At 37.5% G+C, this 21671-nt stretch overlaps 1 protein-coding gene across 1 annotated transcript in view; it reads right to left on the reverse strand.

Annotated features, from left to right (window-relative positions):
- GPR64 (G protein-coupled receptor 64) overlaps positions 1 to 21671 on the reverse strand; it is a 49524-nt gene that overhangs the window by 17303 nt on the left and 10550 nt on the right. Inside the window, exons 3-13 of the mRNA XM_009325483.1 lie at positions 12919 to 12960; positions 11548 to 11586; positions 9613 to 9645; positions 8619 to 8660; positions 6669 to 6716; positions 5373 to 5440; positions 3664 to 3737; positions 2597 to 2636; positions 2430 to 2464; positions 915 to 997; positions 178 to 238 (exon numbers count right to left, since the gene is read on the reverse strand). Of these exons, the coding sequence (XP_009323758.1) occupies positions 178 to 238; positions 915 to 997; positions 2430 to 2464; positions 2597 to 2636; positions 3664 to 3737; positions 5373 to 5440; positions 6669 to 6716; positions 8619 to 8660; positions 9613 to 9645; positions 11548 to 11586; positions 12919 to 12960 (565 nt within the window). The remainder of the gene's footprint in view (positions 1 to 177; positions 239 to 914; positions 998 to 2429; positions 2465 to 2596; positions 2637 to 3663; positions 3738 to 5372; positions 5441 to 6668; positions 6717 to 8618; positions 8661 to 9612; positions 9646 to 11547; positions 11587 to 12918; positions 12961 to 21671) is intronic.

The raw sequence follows: 21671 nt of genomic DNA on the forward strand, positions 1-21671 counted from the left end.
AGAGAAGGGAGGGGAGGGGAAAAGGGAGGAAGGGGGGGGAAGCTATATAGGAAAATGCCTGTCAGGTTGTTCTTATGGAGTCCTTCCTAGCTATTACACCGCAACATGGAAGTTGACTCTATTCATGCATTAGGAAATTTAGGAAATAAGCAAGTCAAATTTTGTATTTATACTTACTACATTTGTAATTCTTCCGCAGTCAAGGAACAATACTTCAGCGATGAACAGCAGCACTGTTCTGAGATGACAAACAAGCATTAACATAGTTTATTCTGAAGCATAAAAATTGCTAATACTGTTAAGTAGGATATTCAAATAAACGTGTTTTATGTTTTTTTAAACAATAGTGCATATTGCATAATTGATTTGGGGTTTTTTTCTGAAATGACATTTGCAAAACAGATCTCGACCAGTCAGAATACTGCAATACCCCCAGATTTTTGCTCAATGCCTGACAGGTACAGATTTCTCTTTTTGTTATTGTAAACAAACCAAAATGCAAAGTTACATCTTTTGAAACAAAGGGACAAATGGTATGAGTCACCACTGCCTACTATCACAATATCGCTAAGAAAGCTTGGCTACTTTATAAGCTTTTCAATTCAGATCGCCATTTCAGTGACACATTTATGTTCTCAAGTAATTTTACACCTAATCCTTTCAAAGTCTGCTTTATTAATGTAGTCAGCAATTTTATACCGAAGTTTTTTTAAACATATTTCTATCTTCCCCCTCCCCACCCAAAAATCAGAAGGCTGCATTTTTGATGTATTTATATTGTTCAACAAAAAAATATTTTTATCTAAAAGTAAGTAACAATCTTTTCTTTTAGCTGCTTGGAGGTCACCTGTAAAGATATGAAATTTAATCTGAAAGGGTAACTGTGATGAGGTCATGCTTAAAGCATAACTTACCAAGTTGGCTTATTTCTGCTTTGTCTGTTAAACTGCTTATATTCTCTCTCTCAGTCAGCTTCATTATGAAATTGCAGTGTATACTATAATGAGAAGAAAAAGCTTCAGACTCAAGAAACAGATCTGCCTCATCTTTACAACGCATGAAACTAACATCAAATGCTAAGTGAAAGCACATTAGCACAAATGCTAAGTGTGAAAGCACATTTTTCCTAGGCTTTTTCAGATTTGGGGATTTTTTTAATGCACATAAAACACTATGCCAGGCTAAAAAGAAGAGTAATACATCAGTTTGTGGCAGCTTATTTTCTCTTTTCTCTACAGACGCTGTTGATTCTTAAATGGGGTTCTCCCTAATTAATGTTAGCCATTAAAGAGTTGATAATTTTGTGAAGATAATAATGTAATCTCCACTGTTACTGTAAAGAAACTCCAAAGAGGAACTAGCAAGTGTCCTATGTGGCTATGTCAGTGTATATGAAATCTCCATCACCTGGGGAAAGCCAGTGTTCTCTCTCTTGACTTTAGAGAGAACTTAAATGACCCACTTCAGCACGTAACTACACATTGACAATTATGGTTCAATGATGTGAAACCCTGCCTAAACTAGCAAACCTACAGTAAGAATTCTTCACGTTCAAACTCACACACACAGGTGAATAAAAAGGCAACACACAAAAGATGAAGTGAAGCTTCTTTCCAGCTAACAAGAATGAAAAGAGTACCCTAACTACTGCCAGTATATGACACGAAGGTGTGATCTGACTTTCTGTCTTTTACTATTTGAGTGTTTTGGACTGATCTTTCATTCTAACCCAGGAAGATAAACCACAGATTCAAGTATTTGGGGAAATGAAGTTCCACATTTTGTTTTACAATATAGTGTTTCCAAGCTGATCAGTTTAAAGGACCAGCAATTTAGTGGTGAGTAGCAATTAAATTGACAGACATTATCTACATTTCAGGGTTTCCAGGATCACCTCTGTGGAGCAGCCTTGCCATTCTGATACCCCATGGCTTCCAAACTATGAACTGGTTACCTTCTCAGGCTTCCCCTGCCCTGAGGATGGCTGGTTTCCCAAGCTGAAGAACAGCAACTTGGGGTGTCTGAAGCAATTCCCTCATAAAGACTGCATTGTATTCACAAGCTCTGTAAGTTTGGTGGTCCCAAATCCCATAGCCTTAGAGGTTAAGTTGCTATGTGACTCAGCTAAACAAAGATGCAGAAGAAATAAGGCAGGCAAGCATGTGCTTCACCAGAAGATTAATGAAAAGCAATACAGTTTCGTTTAAAAAAAAAAAAAACAAACTTTAAAAAAAAATCAGTAGTGCTAGGAGAATAATGGGATCAGAATTTCTTTGTCAGTCTACATGTATTTCTCCAGCCTGTTTCTCAAACTTAACTTCCTAGAAAGTTTGTTTTTTCTTCTATTACATAGCCATTCATACTTAATATATCACAAGACAATATATGAGCTTTTAAATATATGAGCATTTAAAAAATTAACAACAAACCTCTGGTTTTCTGCACTGCATTCCATAACAGAAGACTGTAATGACAAGTGAAAATACAAAAAAATTGTTTTGTCAGGAGAAAACAGGACTGATACTTAGATAATGACATTATCAGAAATAAGTTGGAAAAAAGTTTTCCAAACAGTAACAACAATTAGTAATCTTACCTCACTTAGTGCTTGCAAGGTTTTGTTGAACTCTGAAATTCTTTAAAATTAAAAGTTACCATTATGGAGGATTTTTACTTATGTTTCTAAAGACAATTACAACAAGAACAAGCAATTACTGAGAAAAAAGATTTTTTTTCCAGTTGATCAGTGATTTTTTAAAATCCTGTGAATCCTAATATTGTAAAACCACTTTTCAAAGGATTCAAGCTTTTAAAAGTTGCCTTTTATTAGTCACTCCACAAACTAAGTTTAAACCTCTGTCATCACATATTTTAACATCAATCCACTTCTTCAAAAGTTATTTAAAAAGAGCAAAAGATAAAACCTTAATGTTGCCTTTAGGCAAGCAAGCATTTGGAACAGAATTCTAAATTTATACTCAAAGCCACAGAAATAGAATGAGTAAGAAATATGGATTTCTTCTACAAACAAGACCTGTTGGACAATTACATCTTTTTGATTTTCAGGGTAAGTTTTGGCAATAGCAGTAAATATTCACTCATTCAAACCTCTCCTTATAAAGACTGTGAAAGAAGAAACTACACCAAAATAAAAATATAGATATGACTCCGAGAATACGTATTAAAAAACATGCAGCTATGAAAGTTCTCTTAGTAATTTCCTAAGAGACAGACCAAATCCCTGAAATTATAAAAAACATTTATTCATGAAGAGCAGCAGTCATACTGGCATTCTCAACAATCCACAGTTCATGTCCTCAGGTATTATTATTACTACTACTACTACTATTATTAACATCACCAGCATATAAACAACAAGGCCTTCGGGCCTTGTTGAGCCCCAAGGAAACTAAAGGACCTGAAAGGAAATCAGCAAGTGTACCATTTCTTAAAACAAACTCCAGTGGTACATAAAACAAAACTAGGACTATTCTAACCAATATGAACTTTATGTTAAAGAACAGTAACTTACAATTCCTGAAATTTTTCATTTATAAAGTGCAGGAATAATGCAAAGTGAAGAGCCCGCTAACCACATGGAAGGTCTCACTTCATCTTTTTCAAATATAACAAAGATTTCAATCCTTATTGAAAATTACTTACCTCAATTCTTGTGGGGTAGGTGCTGGAAGTGCAATTAATTTTGTAACTTGATTGTTGATGGTTATGTTATTAATCTGTTAGAAACAAAGATTCCATGGCTAAGTAAAACCAGTAATTTTTAGCCTTAAAAGAAACATGCTCATTTCACACATTTTAACAGTCTGAAATTCCAAAGATAAGAAGCAAATTTCCTCATGAATACACTTCAACAAACATTTACCATGACATTGTTGTCACAATTTATAGAAGGAATTGGCTCACTGAATAACAGGATTTGATTTGTGAAAGATACGGGCAAGAGGATAGTGACCTCACCATACCTCATGTTGGAAAAAGAGGAATTTGGCTTAGTTTGCAACAAAGACAGCTTAGACCAGACACCGAACAAACTGTCTAACTGTAAGTGCAGCAATGGGACGAGCTCCAAAATAGACATAAGTGACAGACAACATAGAATCCTGGGAGTAGGAAGTCAAGAACTGAGGTGAAAGACATGGTAGGAATGATCTAAATATATATGATCTGGCCTTAGGGCCAGGGCATACACTAAGGTTTATCTAAAGGCCCTTTATAGATCTGTATTCTTATGTTCTTCTGGTTGCCACTATTACTGGTTATTTTTACATTTCATGCAAGCAGTGAGCACCATGATGAAAATGTCATCTAACATACATGGTATTGACATTACCTAAGAAATATTCTGCTAAGAAGTAAGAGTTTCAAGAGGCAGGAAACCCGTTTTCCTAATAGCTGTAGGCATAATGTTAATACACTAGAACGGCTTCAGTAGGCATTATCACCATTGAAACGCAACACAATGCAGAAGTGGCTTTTGCCAGGGGCCTACCCCTGCCCAAACTCAATGCTCCATGTGCACCCATGCAGTAGCTCTCTGTGGTGATTTTGCTGACTGCTCTCATGCTTGCAGAGATTGACATGTGAAATCTCAGACTGAGTGCAGAGAGGGTTGTGTAGGAGAAATATACAAGGTTCTTTACAAGCTAATGTCTTTTTTTTTCTCCCTTCAGTTTTCCATCTATAACAACTAAACATTCTCATCCTCATAGTATTATCTTGATACTGAATAATCTATATGGTCCTTGCTTTGCATATCATTCTCTTAAACCTCTGTTGTGTTGTATAAGTGCACACTTGTGTCACATAGGCCTATTGCAAAATTAATAACTGATTAACCACATGCCAAAAAGCATAGAACGATACCCTATTTATGAGAGTCTCAGCATTAATTATTTCCAGGATGTAATCCAACTTAATTTATGCCCACACTGTTGCCATCTAATGACGCTCGCCTTCTAAAGTAAAGTGCCTAAATTAATCTCCAAAGGAAGATCCTGTATGCCTAAATGTAGATTTTTAATTAGGCAGTTCTTCTCTCCCGACTTCCCAGGGCTTCCCCCTCCTTTCAGTGCCTATATAGAGAATACAGGCCCTTACTGTAGGAAGTTTACTTTGCTGGAATTCCAAAATTTTGCTGCAAAGCAGCTGTTTAAGAGAGAGAGAGTAGATCCATCCATTGCAAATATTAACTTGTACTGCAAACTGTATTTGAAATAAAATAAAACTATAAAAACCATAATAAGAATGTTAGGGTATCAATAAGAATGTTAGGGTATCAGTATTTTAAGTGTAGACAAAGAAACTCATTTCAACCTTCCTTACAATAAAGTTTTAAGAGACAGAACACTTACTATTTCTACATTTAGTGACGTGTTACTTTCTTCACTTGCCTGAAGTTTTACCTTGCCCACATAGAACACTAAAACGAAAAGGAAAAAAGTTAAGAAAATCAATGCTAAACCACATGATGTAAAATTATTTGAGAATTTAAAAGTTCATTGTCTTGTGTTACAACAGAAGGGAAATAAGAACACTTACACTAGCTTTTCTGATCATTCACTGTTTTTGCAATCGTTCTTCCATCTCTTAACTTACTACTTCCACAAATGAACTAGTCCAATAGCTTCATTATTTTCTGTATATTTATTTTTGCTGACTGTCTCTAAATTCCTTCTAGTTCTTTTTTTCTTATTTTTTCCCAAAACTTAAAAACTGCACTGCACATTACTATTAATACAACTCCAATGAGAATAAAATGTGTGGGTAAAGGCAAAGTGATACTCAGAAAATTATTCCCTTGGGGATTAAAGAACTTTCAGGGTACCATAATTCAATAGTCCTTGAGAGCTGGTAGACCCATTTTGGAGACAAAAAGGAACTTCTGCGACACTTCTCTTCCTGCAGCCACACATTCAGTGCAGGCTATAGAGAAAGATCCACACAGGAATGCATACATGACATCACCCAAATCATCTAGCAGTTTACTGTGTCAACCAGTAGGAAAACTTTATAGCGGGGGCGCAGATACTTATTCTGCCTCCTTCTAATCTATAAAATACCCAGCATATGGCTACTTGGTAGAAGTGACTTCTTTTTCTTAAGTATTTCTCACAGAAGCTGTTTATCAAAGTGTTTTGGAAGGCAGCAACATGTACCAACAAAATCTTTCTTACTACATTTTTGTTAATACACATAAAGGGAACATCACTGCCCTTTCCATTTTCCTTTGTTTGTCTGTTCTGTCACATTACACTTTTAAAATACACACAGGCTTTTACAATAATTCTCCTAAACACTATTTCAGCTTCTATTCCTGATACAGAGTTAGGGTCAATATGGCAAACATTAGCATCTACCACAGCATACTAGCTTCTTGTTTTTTCACGCTTGTAATTCTTATCTGCAACCGTGTATCCTTTGATAAGAAAACAAAGATCAAAAATACAATAGACTAAACATTACTTTTAAACAAAAAAACCCCACATTTTATATTAATTTTTTAGAAGTTATACAAAATCTAAATTTGCAAGAAAATTTATTACAGAGCTAGCTTTTACATAGCAACTAAAAGTTGCCTCATTACTCAGAATAGAAAAATAGTTGGACATGTTTTTTATATGAAAAAAAGGAAAAAGAAAAGCACTAACCTGAAAAATTACAGACAGGTGTTATGTTGCATAAAATGGTTTCTCCTGCTATAGTTTTTTTGGGGAAAAAAAAAATCTAGTGAGTAAAAAAGTTGAACTTAAACCCAGTACTGACAAACATACATATTTACAATCACGTCAATGTTTTAAATGTAAAGGTCTTTTCCTTTTAGAAATATTTCACATACTGTCTAGGTTTCACTTCTCTAGGGCACTTCCCATGGCATTTTCCAAGACTTAGTATTCAGAGTGAAACATGCTGGTTTTGATTAATTATTTTTGAATAATTTTCTGTAACAGTTTCCACAGAAGACCTACATGCAAGTGGTCTTTTTTTTTTTTTTTAAATCCAAATAAAACAGAAATCAGTATATCATAAAGAAGCTCTTCAAATATCACAGTATTCAATCACTAGGTAGCACATTATCTGCTTCTACGCCTTATATAGATATTATCTGTATCCTGCTACAGCTACTTATGAGAGCATGAAACTAAAACTGTTCTACCTGATAGAATTCAAACGATGATGATAGCAAACACGTATACTCTCATCTAGTAGCACATGTCTTTAGTTAGTTACAGCAAGCTTTTGGCTGCTCCCATATTTTTAATATTACCTACACTGCAAAGAAATAACCCTGTTCCCAAATTAAGGGTACTGTAAACAGATGGCTTTGTTATATAAAATCAAGATAAAGGACCAGAAAGATACTTGCATCCAAGACAAAACTTCTACACTTGTTCATAAAAACAATGTGGCATCACAACTTTCCTTACTAAGCGGATAGATTGGCCTCCATTAACAGAAAAACAAATGCTATTTTCTTGGCTGTTATCATTAGCTAGTACCAAATGAGATAGGATTTTTTAAATTTTTTTACTTTTTCTGTGGTACAAACATTTGCCTGTTATAGCTGGATGCTTCATCAATTTTATCACCATCAACAAACAGCCATCAGAGGGTACAGATTGTGAGCCAGTGGCAATATTGAAATTATTAGAAAAAAATTATTTTTTCAGACAGCAATTTCGATTCAAATAAATTTGCCTTCCCTTTTGTGTTGGCAGTTGTCAGTGAAACAGTTATGAAAATTGTATCAGTACTTTTTAAAAAAAAAATCCTTAAAGAAATAAAAAGTTCATAAATAACTGGATTAGTCAAAATTATTAACTACATAAAGAACAACACCACTTATAAAAACCTAACACAAAATCCAGGAGTGACACAAAAGTAGAGAGTAACATCAGCCTCTTTTTCTTTACAGAGCACCCATTTGTGTGCCCCCTAGTCTTGCTTAGGATCTCTGCATGCCACCAAAATGCACAAAATAGATAAGCAGTGTGGAGGATAAAAGATTGATCAAAAATCACTAGTGCTTCCAGCCCCCAAAGATCGTCAGATAACATAGCTGCAAACTTCCTGCAGGTCACATTCACACAGTCAAATTTTACTAGCCAGTATGGCTCCAAGCCAGCTATTCTACCACTTGCGCTAATTCAGTGCAAATACATTCTAATTGGTCTACCAGGCTCCTACATGGATAATAAAAAAATTAAATTCAGCCTACTCCTATACACTGGACCTGCCCTGAGAACATCATGACTGGATTCAGTCTGCTTCAATCTACTAAAAAGCATGAGGATTTTTTTTTTTCAAGTATACATGGTCCCTGAGATTGTGTATCTTACATCTTTGTGGTAACCTGCTGTTCTGACTTACAAAATAACCAAACTCTTGTATAACTTCTGCGACCATCTAGGCAAGCATTGCAGAATTAGACCTTCTATGAGACTGGAGATCAATGCAAAGTAAGGCAGACTGCTAATATGACAGACCATAATACCAATAAAAAAGATCCTATTAAAAATATTTGGGAGCTGACTTCCTGAACTCACACACACTTATATTTTGAGGAGCATAAAAGATCAGTGGTGATATAAGAAACCTACCTGGTGTTACGGTGGAGTAATAATCAGTGATGTTAAGAGCTTCTGTTTAAAAAAAAAAAAAAGTTTAAAAATTAAGTTTTCACATTTTAACTTAAAAAGCCTATAAAATACATGTCACAAAAATAGGTTTCCTGATTTCTACTTTAGCCTCTGTCTTCCCAGGAGAAGTGTAAACACATGACCATTTATAAGGGAATGAAGTTACTTTCAGCATGGGAAATGAAAAAGCAGCTTTCAGAGTGAGATCCATCCAATCAACTGTTTATGTGCCCATATGAGCCAGTTACCCTCGGCTCCCTATTATTCAGTGGAGAAAGTGGTGCTTTTAAGGTGTGATTCCCATTTAACCTATTCTACACGGGCACTTCAGCATAAAATGAATCATGTTCTAAAAATGTCTCTTTCTCTCTATCAACTATAAAGAATAGCAGGATGTCTAGCTCATATACAGACATGTAGGAATCTGTACGGATATGGGTGAACCTACTCCTTGTTTTCAAATCCAAGCATCAGGAAAAAAAGGGGTAGCAAGTTCTTCTGATATGAATCTTTACTGATCCTATTTGGCAACTCATTGCAAGAGTGTTGACATATATAAGACATATATATAAGTGTCTTTAAGGAATGGGGTGTACATTTTAGTTCTGTAAAATACTTTAAATAGTATCAGAAAGTATAGAAAATATTCTATCTATAGATATAGCAAAAACTTACATACTTGCTAAAAATAAATATGCCCAGTTTGGGCTTTGGTAAGCAGTGTAATATTTTGAATAAAGAAGAAAGGTTAATAGCTCAGTGTCAGTTAAATGCGCTTCAAAACCTTACCCATGCAGACTTAAAATACAGATTGGAGATAAATACAAATTTTAAGATCATGTAAGAAAAGAATTTGGACTAAACAAATCCCAGTTATTAAAAAAAAAAAGGCAAACTTTCATGAATGCAACAAACATCTCCCTTCAGACCTTACTCTCTTCATGCTAATTCTCACCTGCAGTTTGTGTAGTCTCCTCTGAAGTCATATCTGAAGAAGAAAAATTAATAACAGTAAAAACAATAAAAATAAAATAAAAATCTAAAAAAATCTAAATCTAACTAAAATTAAATAAGAGAAACATTAATGAAATCTTGCCTGAAAGATTAATAGGATAGGTGATAAAAGTAACAATAGAGGATTCTGGAAAAAAAAAAAGAGAAAAGTAAAAACTGTAAAAACTGTATTAATATAAAATTTTATTTCTATGAATTTTGGAGGAAAAAAGATCAAGCATGCAAAACTTCAAACAGGAACTGAATATTATTTATCTAAGTTCCATTTTAAGAACAACTGCAGTGCTTGTTAAGAATCAAATATTTTAAATAATGTTCACATTATTTCAAAAATCTGAGTATCTGGATACAAACAGCTGGTAATTGAGTTCCATCAGATAAGTTCCTTTTATTGGTTTTCATTCAGATGCAGATGAATTTGGCATATCCAATAACAATAACTGCTTAGCCCCAAGGATCTCTTCCTCCACGAACTCACAACACTCATGAGCAGAGATGACACACTGGGTTTGGCAAACTGTCTCCCCAAAAAAAGCTGTTTTTGCCAGTAACCATATATAAATAAAACAGAGTGAGGATGCAATTTTTTTTTCAGCTACATCAAAGGAAAAAAAAAAATTACAATAAGGCAATATAGAAAAATTTAAGGATTACTCAGGAAGGATGTGCTTAGTAAGCATATTTTAGGTGTCAGCACAGGAATACAAAGTGGTTAGAGGACCACTTTATATCACTCCAATATGACAACTTAGTGACTTTTTTAAAATGGGCCAGGGCACCTGCATAACAGCAGAACATTATGCTTCCCAAACTTCTTTACTAAAAGCATCACTGTCAGTAGTAGAAGCAATATCTTAAGTATAATAAAGAAAAGTTGGTGACTCTGCATAAAGATAGTTGCATATCAAGAAAAAAAAAGCAATTTACTTCATTACATGGAAAGGGAAAGGGAGCTTTTCTTTCTGATATATTTATTTCAACCAGACTAGCCATTTTCAGCCTTTTCAAAAGTGCCCTCTTAATTCCATACTCTGAGTAAAAGCTAAGCATGTTTGTTTTTAAGTAACAATCCTGAAGACAACTGATTTTCTAAGGCAACTAACAAGCAGCCAAAATACGAGGGAATCAGAGTGAAAACTAAGTGCTGACTTCATCTGTATTATTTGGCTTGGTATAAACTACAATAAATATTGAATTGGCTGCAATTATTAAAGATGAACCATTCCCAGAGAAAGATTGTATCTGTAAAAGAACAAAAGCATGTGTGTTTGTGTCTGTATTATTTCTTTTCTCCAGAGCATGGTGTCTCAGTATACATTAAGCAAGAAAGCAACTGGCTTTCACGCAGCTATTTCTGTGTGTCTACATTCTTCATTTTTTAAAAATGCTTTCATGGATGATGTTCATCACCTCTGGTCCCAGAAGTTATTAAAGTCGTGTGTGTGTGTGTGTGTGTGTGCGGGCGCGCGCGCATGTGTGTGGTATACCACACTGCATCACATGACATATGCACATCTGCTAGGGTGGGAGGAGATGTAAGGGAGCTCTCTCACTACAGTGTTCCTCCTCTGCCATCTCTGCAAACTGTTCACTGTTTAGGTTACTGGACAAAAGGCTCCTGATCAAGCAACTTGCACCTACTTCATCCCCAAGCATCACTGCCACAAACCATGAGTGATCCTATAAGGCAAGCTATTTCACTACAAAGTAGAATGAAGAAATTAATTTTCTCTTCAAAAAATAAACAATGAAAACATTAACTGTTGGAACTCATTTACATTACAACTTTTCTGCATTACCTCAGATAAAAGCAGAAGATTTATCTAACAAGAAATAACACACATTGCAGTAATCAGTAAAGTCCTGATTTTCTTACCAGAAATGGTTGTTGCAGCTGATTCTCCTGAATTTGCAGCTTTTGTTTCATACAGAAAAAAAAGACGGAAAAAAAGGACCATAATGAAGTTTCAGATACATACATAACCATCCTCAGCAGCCTTTCCTTATATTATCAAAAGTTTACTGCATTCACCAGAAGAGGGCAACACCTGCTTATCAGAAGAACACTTCCAGGTTGTCAAAAAAGGCAGATGTAACAATCTCTGATTAAAAAAAATTACAATTTTAATGAATTCAAATAGAATTCAACTGAAGATTATTGCTTTTCAACAAATAATGGACAGTTTGCATTGTATAATGTTAAGAAAACAAAAATCATTGACCCAAGATATGTGCCACGCTAGCCTGAAAGACACATGCCTACCCTGAGTGTCTTGCTAATTCTGGTAATGGGAATCAAGCGTACCTAACAAAATGGCTGTAGTTGGGTATGAAGAACTCTTCTCAGACTTTGTATAGTAACACTGAGACTTGCCATTCAAAATTTATCCCATACATATCTGTACTCTTTTCTATCCTGCAAAAACAGCATTACAAAAACCTGTATCAAGTTTGAACCTCTGATCTTGATAGGAGCCAGCCAACTATTTATTTAGCAAACACTAGCCACTAAACCTTTGATGTTGTTACAGTCAGTATTTTGATCAAAAAGTAATTAGGAAATTTGATATCTGGTTCACATAGCAACTTCAACGTTAGCCCTTTTGTTCACTAAGTGCTTTTTGACAGTGCCGCAGACAAGTCAAGTCACAGTTATCAGAGAAATATTATCTAAAGCACAGCTGACTGCAAATATGAAACGCTATTTAAAAAAATATACTTAAGGTATTTCAACATCTTCTCTGAAAACTGAAAAGTCATCCTATAATGTTACTTACAATACGCTAATTATACTGTAAAGCCTTTCCTACTGTTGTAGAAGAGATAAGTCAGAGATATCAAAAGTCTCTGCGGAAACCCAGATTTTTTTTGTTAAACATAGTAAACAAGGAGTTTCTGAAAGGCTAATCACTCACATGATTCCTTGCTCAGACTATTTTGCTTGCCTCACTGAAAACTACTAATAGCTTCTTTCTAAAGGATAAATGTAAATATAATTTCTGCAATGAAAGGAGAATCGGAGTAACCCCAGTGACCTTATTTTCATTTTCTCTGTAAAATTGCTGATGCTATTTGCACCATGAAATATGCTAGTAAGCCACAAGGATGATATGGATAATTAATTTGCAAATATGTACATATTCTTAACTGTCTCCATGGATTAAAAAGTAACAGCAGCAGCAATCTTCCTACACATTTTCCAAAATACAAGAACAATGGGGAAAAAATACACAGAACCCTCATATACCTGTTGTCTGTTTTCTGCCAGGCAACGTAGCAGCAGTTTCAACTACAAAGGAAGAAGTTTTTTTAGGAGCAGAAGTTTTTATATATATTTGTACACACACACTTTTTTAAACACAGCCATTTTAGATGTGCTACTCACCTCAATTCAAGCTGGTTTGCAAAACTACTTTGCATCCATTGAGAAATGTGTGTCGAGTCTTTTTGAAAGCTGGAAGGTGAACTCTTCTGAGTTCAATTTTTTACCCAGTTTATCACTTTTGTACTTAATGGAAGACACGGATTAGGCTGTGAGCTTTCCCACTGCCCTTCCATTGCCAATGTCTTCAGAAACCCTTTCAGCACATTTGCTTGTGTGAAGATGAAGTAGACTAAATATCAGCAACCAAAATGTAACAGGTACACACAACTGTGCTTTCACATAGCTATTTTTGCAAAAATGTGGAAAGGAGATGCTGATGAATTATTCAAGAAGTGAAATTTTATTAATACAAAGAGAAACAGAGAAATTAAACAAAAAAAAAGCAGGGGGCAGGAGAGTTGGGTAAGATAGGGATGCCTTATTCCATACATATTTACAAATTACATGAGATGTACTTTGAGAATACATCTACATCATGATGTGCATATACATCATGTAGGTGCACACATGCCCAAGAGCTGCACCACCAAAGAACATCTAAACAATGAGCAGATAGATCAGGCTGCCAGAAATTAAGTGGCTCAGGCGGACTTGGACTGGGAATGAGAAGGTGAGCTATTTCTAGCTCAATGGGCCCATGAAACATGTCCCTAGGGACACCTAGGGAGAGATGCAACATATAGATGGGCTCTTGATCAAGGTGTGGATCTGACAATTGAAGCTATTGCACAGGCTACCCATGAATATGAAACATGCGCCGTAATCAAGTGAGCCAAGTGGCTAAAGTCTCCCTGGAATAGAAGATGGTGGCTGGGCTATCAATATGAGGAGGCCTAGCAGACCGATTACGTCAGACCACCGCTGCGAACCTGCCACCAAGGAAAGTGCTATGTGCTTCCCATGGTGGAGGCAACTAGCAGGTGGCTAGAAATGTACCCTGCAGCCTATGCCACCACCCAAAACATCATCCTGGGCCTTGAAAAGCAAGTGGCAACACAGCACAATGTACAATTAACGCACTGTCACCTACTTCAGCACCCTTGATAGCTGAGACCCTGGCTGTTGGGGCTAGGAGGAAGACATATTCTCTTCAAGTCACTGAACCTGGTGCGACACTCTAGCCACAGCCAAGATGCAGGCCCACAGGGTTGCGGAAGAAGAGAGATTCTCTTTGAATTGCCGGAGCTGGTAGGACAGTTTCTCCACAGTTAGTGCCTTGATATCTGGCCAGTCCATCATCACCAAGGTGTTGGCATATTACACTGGTGCATACTGTACTAACCTCTGCCACATGGGCCATGTGCAATGGACATCAGCCAAATCTTTGGAGACCTGGTTGTTGCCTAGGTTGCTGTAGACCACCTCCACCACTGCTAATTCCCTCAGATGCTGGACACCTTCCTTTTTCCATCAGTAATGGTCCACTTGCATCAGCAGTCTACAAGACCATCCTCGGACTCTGAATCCAGTGATCCAAGTTCAAATCTCTGTGAGACCTCCAGTAACCACCCAGTTGGGGATGACACACAGTGTTGGGGATGACACTCAGTGCTCTGAGGCAGCAAATTCCTGGGTAGCAAGGTGTGTGGGAGAATTTGGGCAGATGCCTACAGCAGTTTTCACCTCTGATGGCCTAGGAGTTTACACCTGAACAGGCACGGAATCCTGTTGAAAAGGCAGACCACTTGAAGGAAGGATGTCTTGCTTACACCGAAGACAGATAGAGACTTTTGCTGCTGTGTTGGGGCCTGGCCTATGCCTACCAGGCCTGTGTCCAGCACCCTGAAAGGAGCAAGAGGGTCTCTGGATCTAAGGACATACAAATGGATGCTGTGGCTAAACCAGAGACACAACCCTAACCATAATAGTTACTCCTGCAGTCAAGAGGAAACAATGGAAGTGGAGGTTGACCCAGTTAGTGAAGGAGGAAGAAGCTCCTCTTGAGGGGATGCAGGAAGAAGACTCAGAAGAGGCAGCCTGTTCTGCAGCAGGACAGACACAAGAACAGGAGGGGGAAGTGATAGAAATCGTAAAAGAGACAGAAACCACACAGTCCCTATTCCTGAGTGAGCTGCGAGATATGCGCAAAGATTACAGCTGCCAGCCAGGTAAGCAGATTGCTGCCTTTTTGCTCCAATGCTGGGATACTGGGGCCAATGATCAGGAGTAAGAGAGTACACGAGAGCTTGATGAGATGTAAAGAAATGTCAGTTCATTTTTGTTGCATGTCATACACTGCATGAAGCTAAAAGAAGCAGCTTTGAAATATGCAGGATGAATACATGGAAATCAAATTAATTGCACTACATTTAATTTTTTAGGAGTTTTCCTTGAAATTAACTGTTAGTTTTAGTTGATTTGCATCCTGGGTGGAAACTTTCTCATGTAAAAGAAAAGACAGAGAGAGAGAGAGAACCAATATTCTAAGTAAAATAATACACATCCATTAAGTAAAGTAAAAAAGTACACCTTCACACATATCAGCCTACTGAGTTTAAACTATTTCAGTGAAGACAAGTTACACCAAACATCTCATTTGAGACAACTAGGATTCTGCTTACAGAGAAATACAATTGGTCTTTTTAACATCTAGCACTGTATGAACTTCACAGATGATGAAAATGTAGCTATAACCTTAATTTTTACAGTCAATTTTCAGGAAAATTAGGACTTCGCACTGTATGGTAAGTCCGGTTAAAATACATGGTCCTATAAGGTATGTGTTCTAGAGCCCTAATGTGGGGTCATTATTATGGCACTCATAAAATCATTTTCTTAACACCTAGCGTGGGTTTAGGGAAGACCCTTAAGATACAATACCAACTTTAAATAATATGCAGAACTGAAGCAGTAGTCAGATAAAAATGGATGTATTGTTTAAACAGTAAATAGGTTTTTAAGGTAGAATGGGGTGAATAAAAATAATTAAGTCAACTCTACATAAAGTAAAGTGGACTTTCAGTTAGAGAAGAAAGTATCCTTCCACATGTGGGCAAATTGGCCTTCCTACCACAGGAAGTGAATTCCATCTCCAAAAATTTACCTGCCACTGGTCCTGTCTTACTAAGTGGTTAGCACCTTGTGCAAAAGCCCTTATCTCCAACCAAAGGGCCCTGGAGGAAATTAAATTCTCAAAAGGAAACCACCTCTTGAAGTATGCAGCATCTCACAGAAAAGACCACCACACTGCTTCTTCTGCCCGCTAAAAAAAAATTAAAAATCTGCTCGGGGATTTTTAAGAGACCTTAATTTTTAAGGTCTCTCTCACATACTTTTGAGGAGTCAGTGTAGACATAGTCACTGTAGACAAACTGCGTTTCCCATCCTCCATATCCCTTCAACCTGCTTTGTGAATTTTTGAGAACACAAGTAGTATCCTGAGATAGGTAGGAAAATTGTCCAATAACATGTTTAGTACTGTAGGTTAGTAAGAAGATAGTGAACTCTAAAAATGCCAAATGCTTTTAGTAACAAATCCAGCAATACAGAGAGCAAAATAAGCTAAACACAAGTCATGAATATCATAGAATCATTAGAATCATAGAATCATTACGGTAGGAAGAGACCTCCAAGATCATCGACTCCAACCGTCAACCCAGCACCACCATGCCCACTAAACCATGTCCCTAAGCGCCTCATCAACACGTCTTTCAAATACTTCCAGGGATGGTGACTCAACCACTTCCCTGGGCAGCCTGTTCCAATGTTTAACCACTCTTTCAGTAAAGAAATTTTTCCTCACGTCCCATCTAAACCTCCCCTGGCACAACTTGAGGCCATTTCCCCTCATCCTATCACTTGTTACTTGGGAAAAGAGACCGACACCCACCTCGCTACAGCCTCCTTTCAGGTAGTTGTAGAGAGTGATAACGTCTCCCCTCAGCCTCCTTTTCTCCAGGCTAAACAACCCCAGTTCCCTCAGCCGCTCCTCATAAGACTTGTTCTCCAGACCCTTCACCAGCCTCGTTGCCCTTCTCTGGACATGCTCCAGCACCTCAACATCCTTCTTGTAGTGAGGGGCCCAAAACTGAACACAGTATTCGAGGTGCGGCCGCACCAGTGCCGAGTACAGGGGCACGATCACTTCCCTACTCCTGCTGGCCACACTATTTCTGATACAGTATGTATTCTGATACTATTCTGATACAATATGGAGTTGACAAATGCAGCAAGTGATGATGGCATGCATAATCTGAGGGGCACTGTATTCTGGACACAAATCTAACCATGACTTCTCTTACAGCACAATATTCACATGCCTACAGTTGCTAGAAATTATCCGTGAGAATGACACTTGTCACTGATCAAAGTGCAGCATTAAGTTCACTAACCAAGCCTTTCATCAGAATCACTTTTGCATACAGAAAGGGGGAAGGAGGAAAGGCTGTCATACATTATTTAATTTCACTTATATTTGTCAACCCTCCTCCTTTGTTGTGTTTAAGAACTAGAAAATAAAGTGAATAGGGTTTATTTGTAGAGTCCAATCTAAAATATCCCTAAAGTTGACAAGTAAAAAGGAAAGTAAAATAACTCAAGGTATGCTAGTTACAAGCTAACAGAAAATTTGTTTCCCTTAGGTTGTTTACTATTGATAAGAGCAAGAAAATCCTTACGTATATGAAACCTCATTTTATTTGCTCCATGCAGTTATTTTCAACACGGTTAGTTTAGGATCATCAAATCAACATAGCCAATATCCTATTCCAAAACAAGACATTATATATTGTAGTAATATTTTCAACATTTTCTCTAATAGAGAACATTCCTGAGGATCCAAACAGCAAATAAATAAGCAAATAACATTATTCAGCATTATTCTTTGCTTTTGCTGCAAGGGAGACAGAATTGGTCCCCACAAGAACTGCTTTTTTCTGAAGGAAAAGGCAACTCCATTAAATGAGATAAGCACCAGTTTCTGTTACTAACATGCATCATTAGAAACAAAAGCAGCAAGTCCCTTACTCTCTTCACACCACTTTGTACTGTTCTGACACAAATAGCTAGCTAAGCCAAGACTTGAGAATCCCATCTGTGTGGCCAGAGGAAACTGTTCCACTAGTATGAAACCTGTTTAGCAACTCTTGCCATTGCTCCATACCACAGCTGCAAAAAGCTTACCTGGGAATCAGTATTTGCATTGTGACCACCTTCATTTCCCATAATGACTTTGTATGACAATGGGAACCAGTGTAACTTTAGCAGCTCCAGTCTGGTAGGAAACTAAATCCATTAATAACAGTACTTAAGGCTAGGTCCACAAACTGATGTAGGTCTGAGAGAGACCAATGCCTGGCCCTGCCTACAAAACAGTCTTGTGCTTACAGCATTCCTTAGCATAACAGATCTTAACTATCCGTCTACTGGCTCTTTGAGGTCTACTGGTCTGCAAGTGTCCTCCGTGAGCTGTTGTTCCACCAAGCAAAGCAGAATTCAAAACTCAATTCGGCCAAAGGGAAAGAAAGGGAGAAGGAGGCTTTGTAACACAGTGGTCAAGATGGGATGGATGGTTCTGGTCCCTGCACCAAAGGCACTGTCACTTACAGCATGCCTTTTGTTCAGTAACTTAGACACAGGATACAGAAAAAGCCCTTAAAGCATGAACAGCGTGCAATGTTCTATCTCCAACTGGAAGAATGAAAAATACCCTTTTCTTCTCCCTACTTCCAATCTAACTCATGATCAGTACACTCTTCCTTAAAATTTTTGGAAAGGCAACACCCTTTCTGATTCACCTGTCTTCAGACAACCTGCTCTGCCAGAAGCAGTTCAGTTTTTCCAGGGTGGAGGAGTGACAAGCAGCTAGAACCCGGCTACAGGTAACAACATCATGCAAGAGCTAAGTTACTGGCAGCTGCTTCTTGCTTCCCGATCTCAGGGCATGCTGACTAATACTGTTTTACCTAACACTCCATGATCACCTTTAAACTTTTGCAGAAAGCATTCTTTGAGCAAGCCTGAGACAGCAACTAGAGTGCTTTCTTAGGAGGAGAAAAAGAGTCAGAACTAGAGTAGTAAACTAGAGCCTCCACATGGACACCCACCCTGCCCAGCCTGTGCGGTGTGAAGTGGCAGGGGATGGTACAGCAAGAAGGGTCATGCCTGCTGGCCTCTGTCTCTCAGGAAACATGGTGAGAGAACACAAGGGGCAGTTGCTTTCTAGTCAAGTCCAGACATGAAACGGGCACTGAACGCTTAAGGAGCAGCAACAGCCCTGGCAATCTGTAGAAGCACAGACAACATTACTGGCAGAAAAACATACATTTATGGACTCACATGTTCTGGGGCCTAGATGATAGGTTTATGAAATGAAGTACCTAAAATTTTACTTGTATTAACTGAAAAACATGCCAAAAATGAAAACAGATTGTATTATCACCCAGGACTGTTCTTTCAAACTAAAGGTATCCTTGACCATGTCAGCTCTCACAAATAGATCAACAGCAGAATCCGAATGGAAGAATCCCACGGGACACCTTGGTGGCTATGTAATATGGTCTCCCCACGCCGCAGTACTTGGCTGACACCACAGAATGGCATTAGATAACGACGCTGATAAGATCAGTTTTGACTTACAAATACACACAAAAATACCAGGAAATTAATAAAATTTAGTGCAGCAACTACCGTCCATTTGTATTCAGTGTTATTATGATACAGCCATATGAAAACGCCTGGCATTAATACATTTCACAGGACTTGCTCATGAACAAAACTGAGTAGCCCAAACAGCAAAATTTCAAAATGGTACTGTTCTAAAATCCATCTATTTACAGAAATAGGCACCGAAAATATGACATTCAATTCTCATATTCAAATTAAATCCATATTTTCTATTAAGAGATTGGGTCCCTTTAATATTTGATAAGCCTTTCAGCTGGATAAACATTCTGCCAAAATGAACCATCCTGTCACACAAAGCATTAATAACAGTAACATGTAAAAATCTTCCCCAATTGTTCCACTGTAGACATTAGACCTTACCGACTTTTTATGTAAGTTAGATTTCGAGGCACATTGTATAGGTTTATAGGATAAAACTAAATGCAATCTTAACTTCATGTTTTAGTGCCTCTCATGACACCTCATGTCTGCTCTGACTCTTAGCGGTGGCACCATGAAAGAAAGGATGAATTATCACTGGCTATTGGACAGAAACAAATGTAGGAAAATGATGACAGCGCTTATTCACATCAGGCTCTGTCACTTTGGCCAGTTCATTTTAGTATCCTTAACAGAAAATTTAGGTGCAATATTTTTAACTCAGCTTTGATGTTACACAGGGTTTTAGGAAATTAGGTTATAAATACAGTTTTTATCTGTTTGTATAAAGTTCTGTTTGTATAAAGCTGTACATTGGATACTGAGGTGAATCAAATCACCTCTTCTCTGGCAGGCTGATTTCCAAAAAGCTACTTCCTTTGATATCACAGAAGAGGGAGGCGATGAGAGCAAAGAAAGGGAAGGTCAAACATGCATTCTGTTAATAGGTACAAAGTAGAGTGGTACATGACTCATCAAATAGGCACTCCAGAGTTAGGTATTTTCTTCCCCGTCACATTTATTTCCTTTAAGAGCTTCTAGAGGTTTCTGCAGTATCCTGTCCTTAAAGTTTTAGAAAGAAAATGGTATTGGGTCAAATAATTTATTTTTTCATCTCCAGCTTTCATGATCCGCTCAGTAAACTTAACAATATGGCCCAAAGTTTGGTACCCAACAGTCTGGGATGCAGACCGGATGACTGCATGAGTGGCAGCTACATTTCCACCTTCTGCTGGAGGAGGTAAAGCCTTGGGACTCCACCCTCCCTTCCAGGAAAGCCGATTCTGTCATCAGAAGTGCACACAACTCGGGTAATCTTTAAAAGGGATTACATGAGCCTAAATCATACGTCCTATTGCCCACACCTGCAAACTAGAACAACAGCCCAAACTGAAGCTTTCCTCTTCCTTGAGCATGCAAAGGCAAAACAGTCACACGGGGCACCGGTCACTTCTCATTTCTCCCATCAGCATCAAATTGCTTTGTTCCCACAAGCCTGGAAACCTCCTCCAGCAACACCAGTGGCAGGCTCAGCAATATTGGGAGTAAAAAGGATACATGGAAAAGAGGGGGCAATACCTTAATCCTGAAGGTTGGACAGGACAGTTTAGAAAAATCTAAAATGCCACAATATAAACACTGACCTGTATTTATGCAAAAACATGCAACCAAACAGTGCTTTACTGTCAGTGATACTATTTACAGTTATGCCATAAATCATCTATTTTATTTATTCACTGAAATTTGTAAAAGATATCTCCCGTCATCTCTGTGCTCCTTGCATAAATGCACAGTGTAACAGTTTGAATATTTATATTTGGATTAAGAATGTTACTGTTTAATGTGTAACTGAAATGATTAATGTTTAAACAGTACATTTCTTCCAGTTGTCAAGTTATTATTAAAGGTAACTTGCAAATATGCCATGTAAAAATTACAACTGAAGAGGCGATGCTCACAGATGACTAAAGTTTATTTTCAAGCATTTAGCATTTTAAACTCACCTATTTTCTTGTGTCTTCATATTCTCTTAAATCATCCAGAGCTTTATATTATTTAGTGCACTTTTTTCT

Source organism: Pygoscelis adeliae, unplaced genomic scaffold (assembly GCF_000699105.1).
Source record: "Pygoscelis adeliae isolate BGI_AS28 unplaced genomic scaffold, ASM69910v1 Scaffold386, whole genome shotgun sequence".
Classification (NCBI taxonomy): domain Eukaryota; kingdom Metazoa; phylum Chordata; class Aves; order Sphenisciformes; family Spheniscidae; genus Pygoscelis; species Pygoscelis adeliae.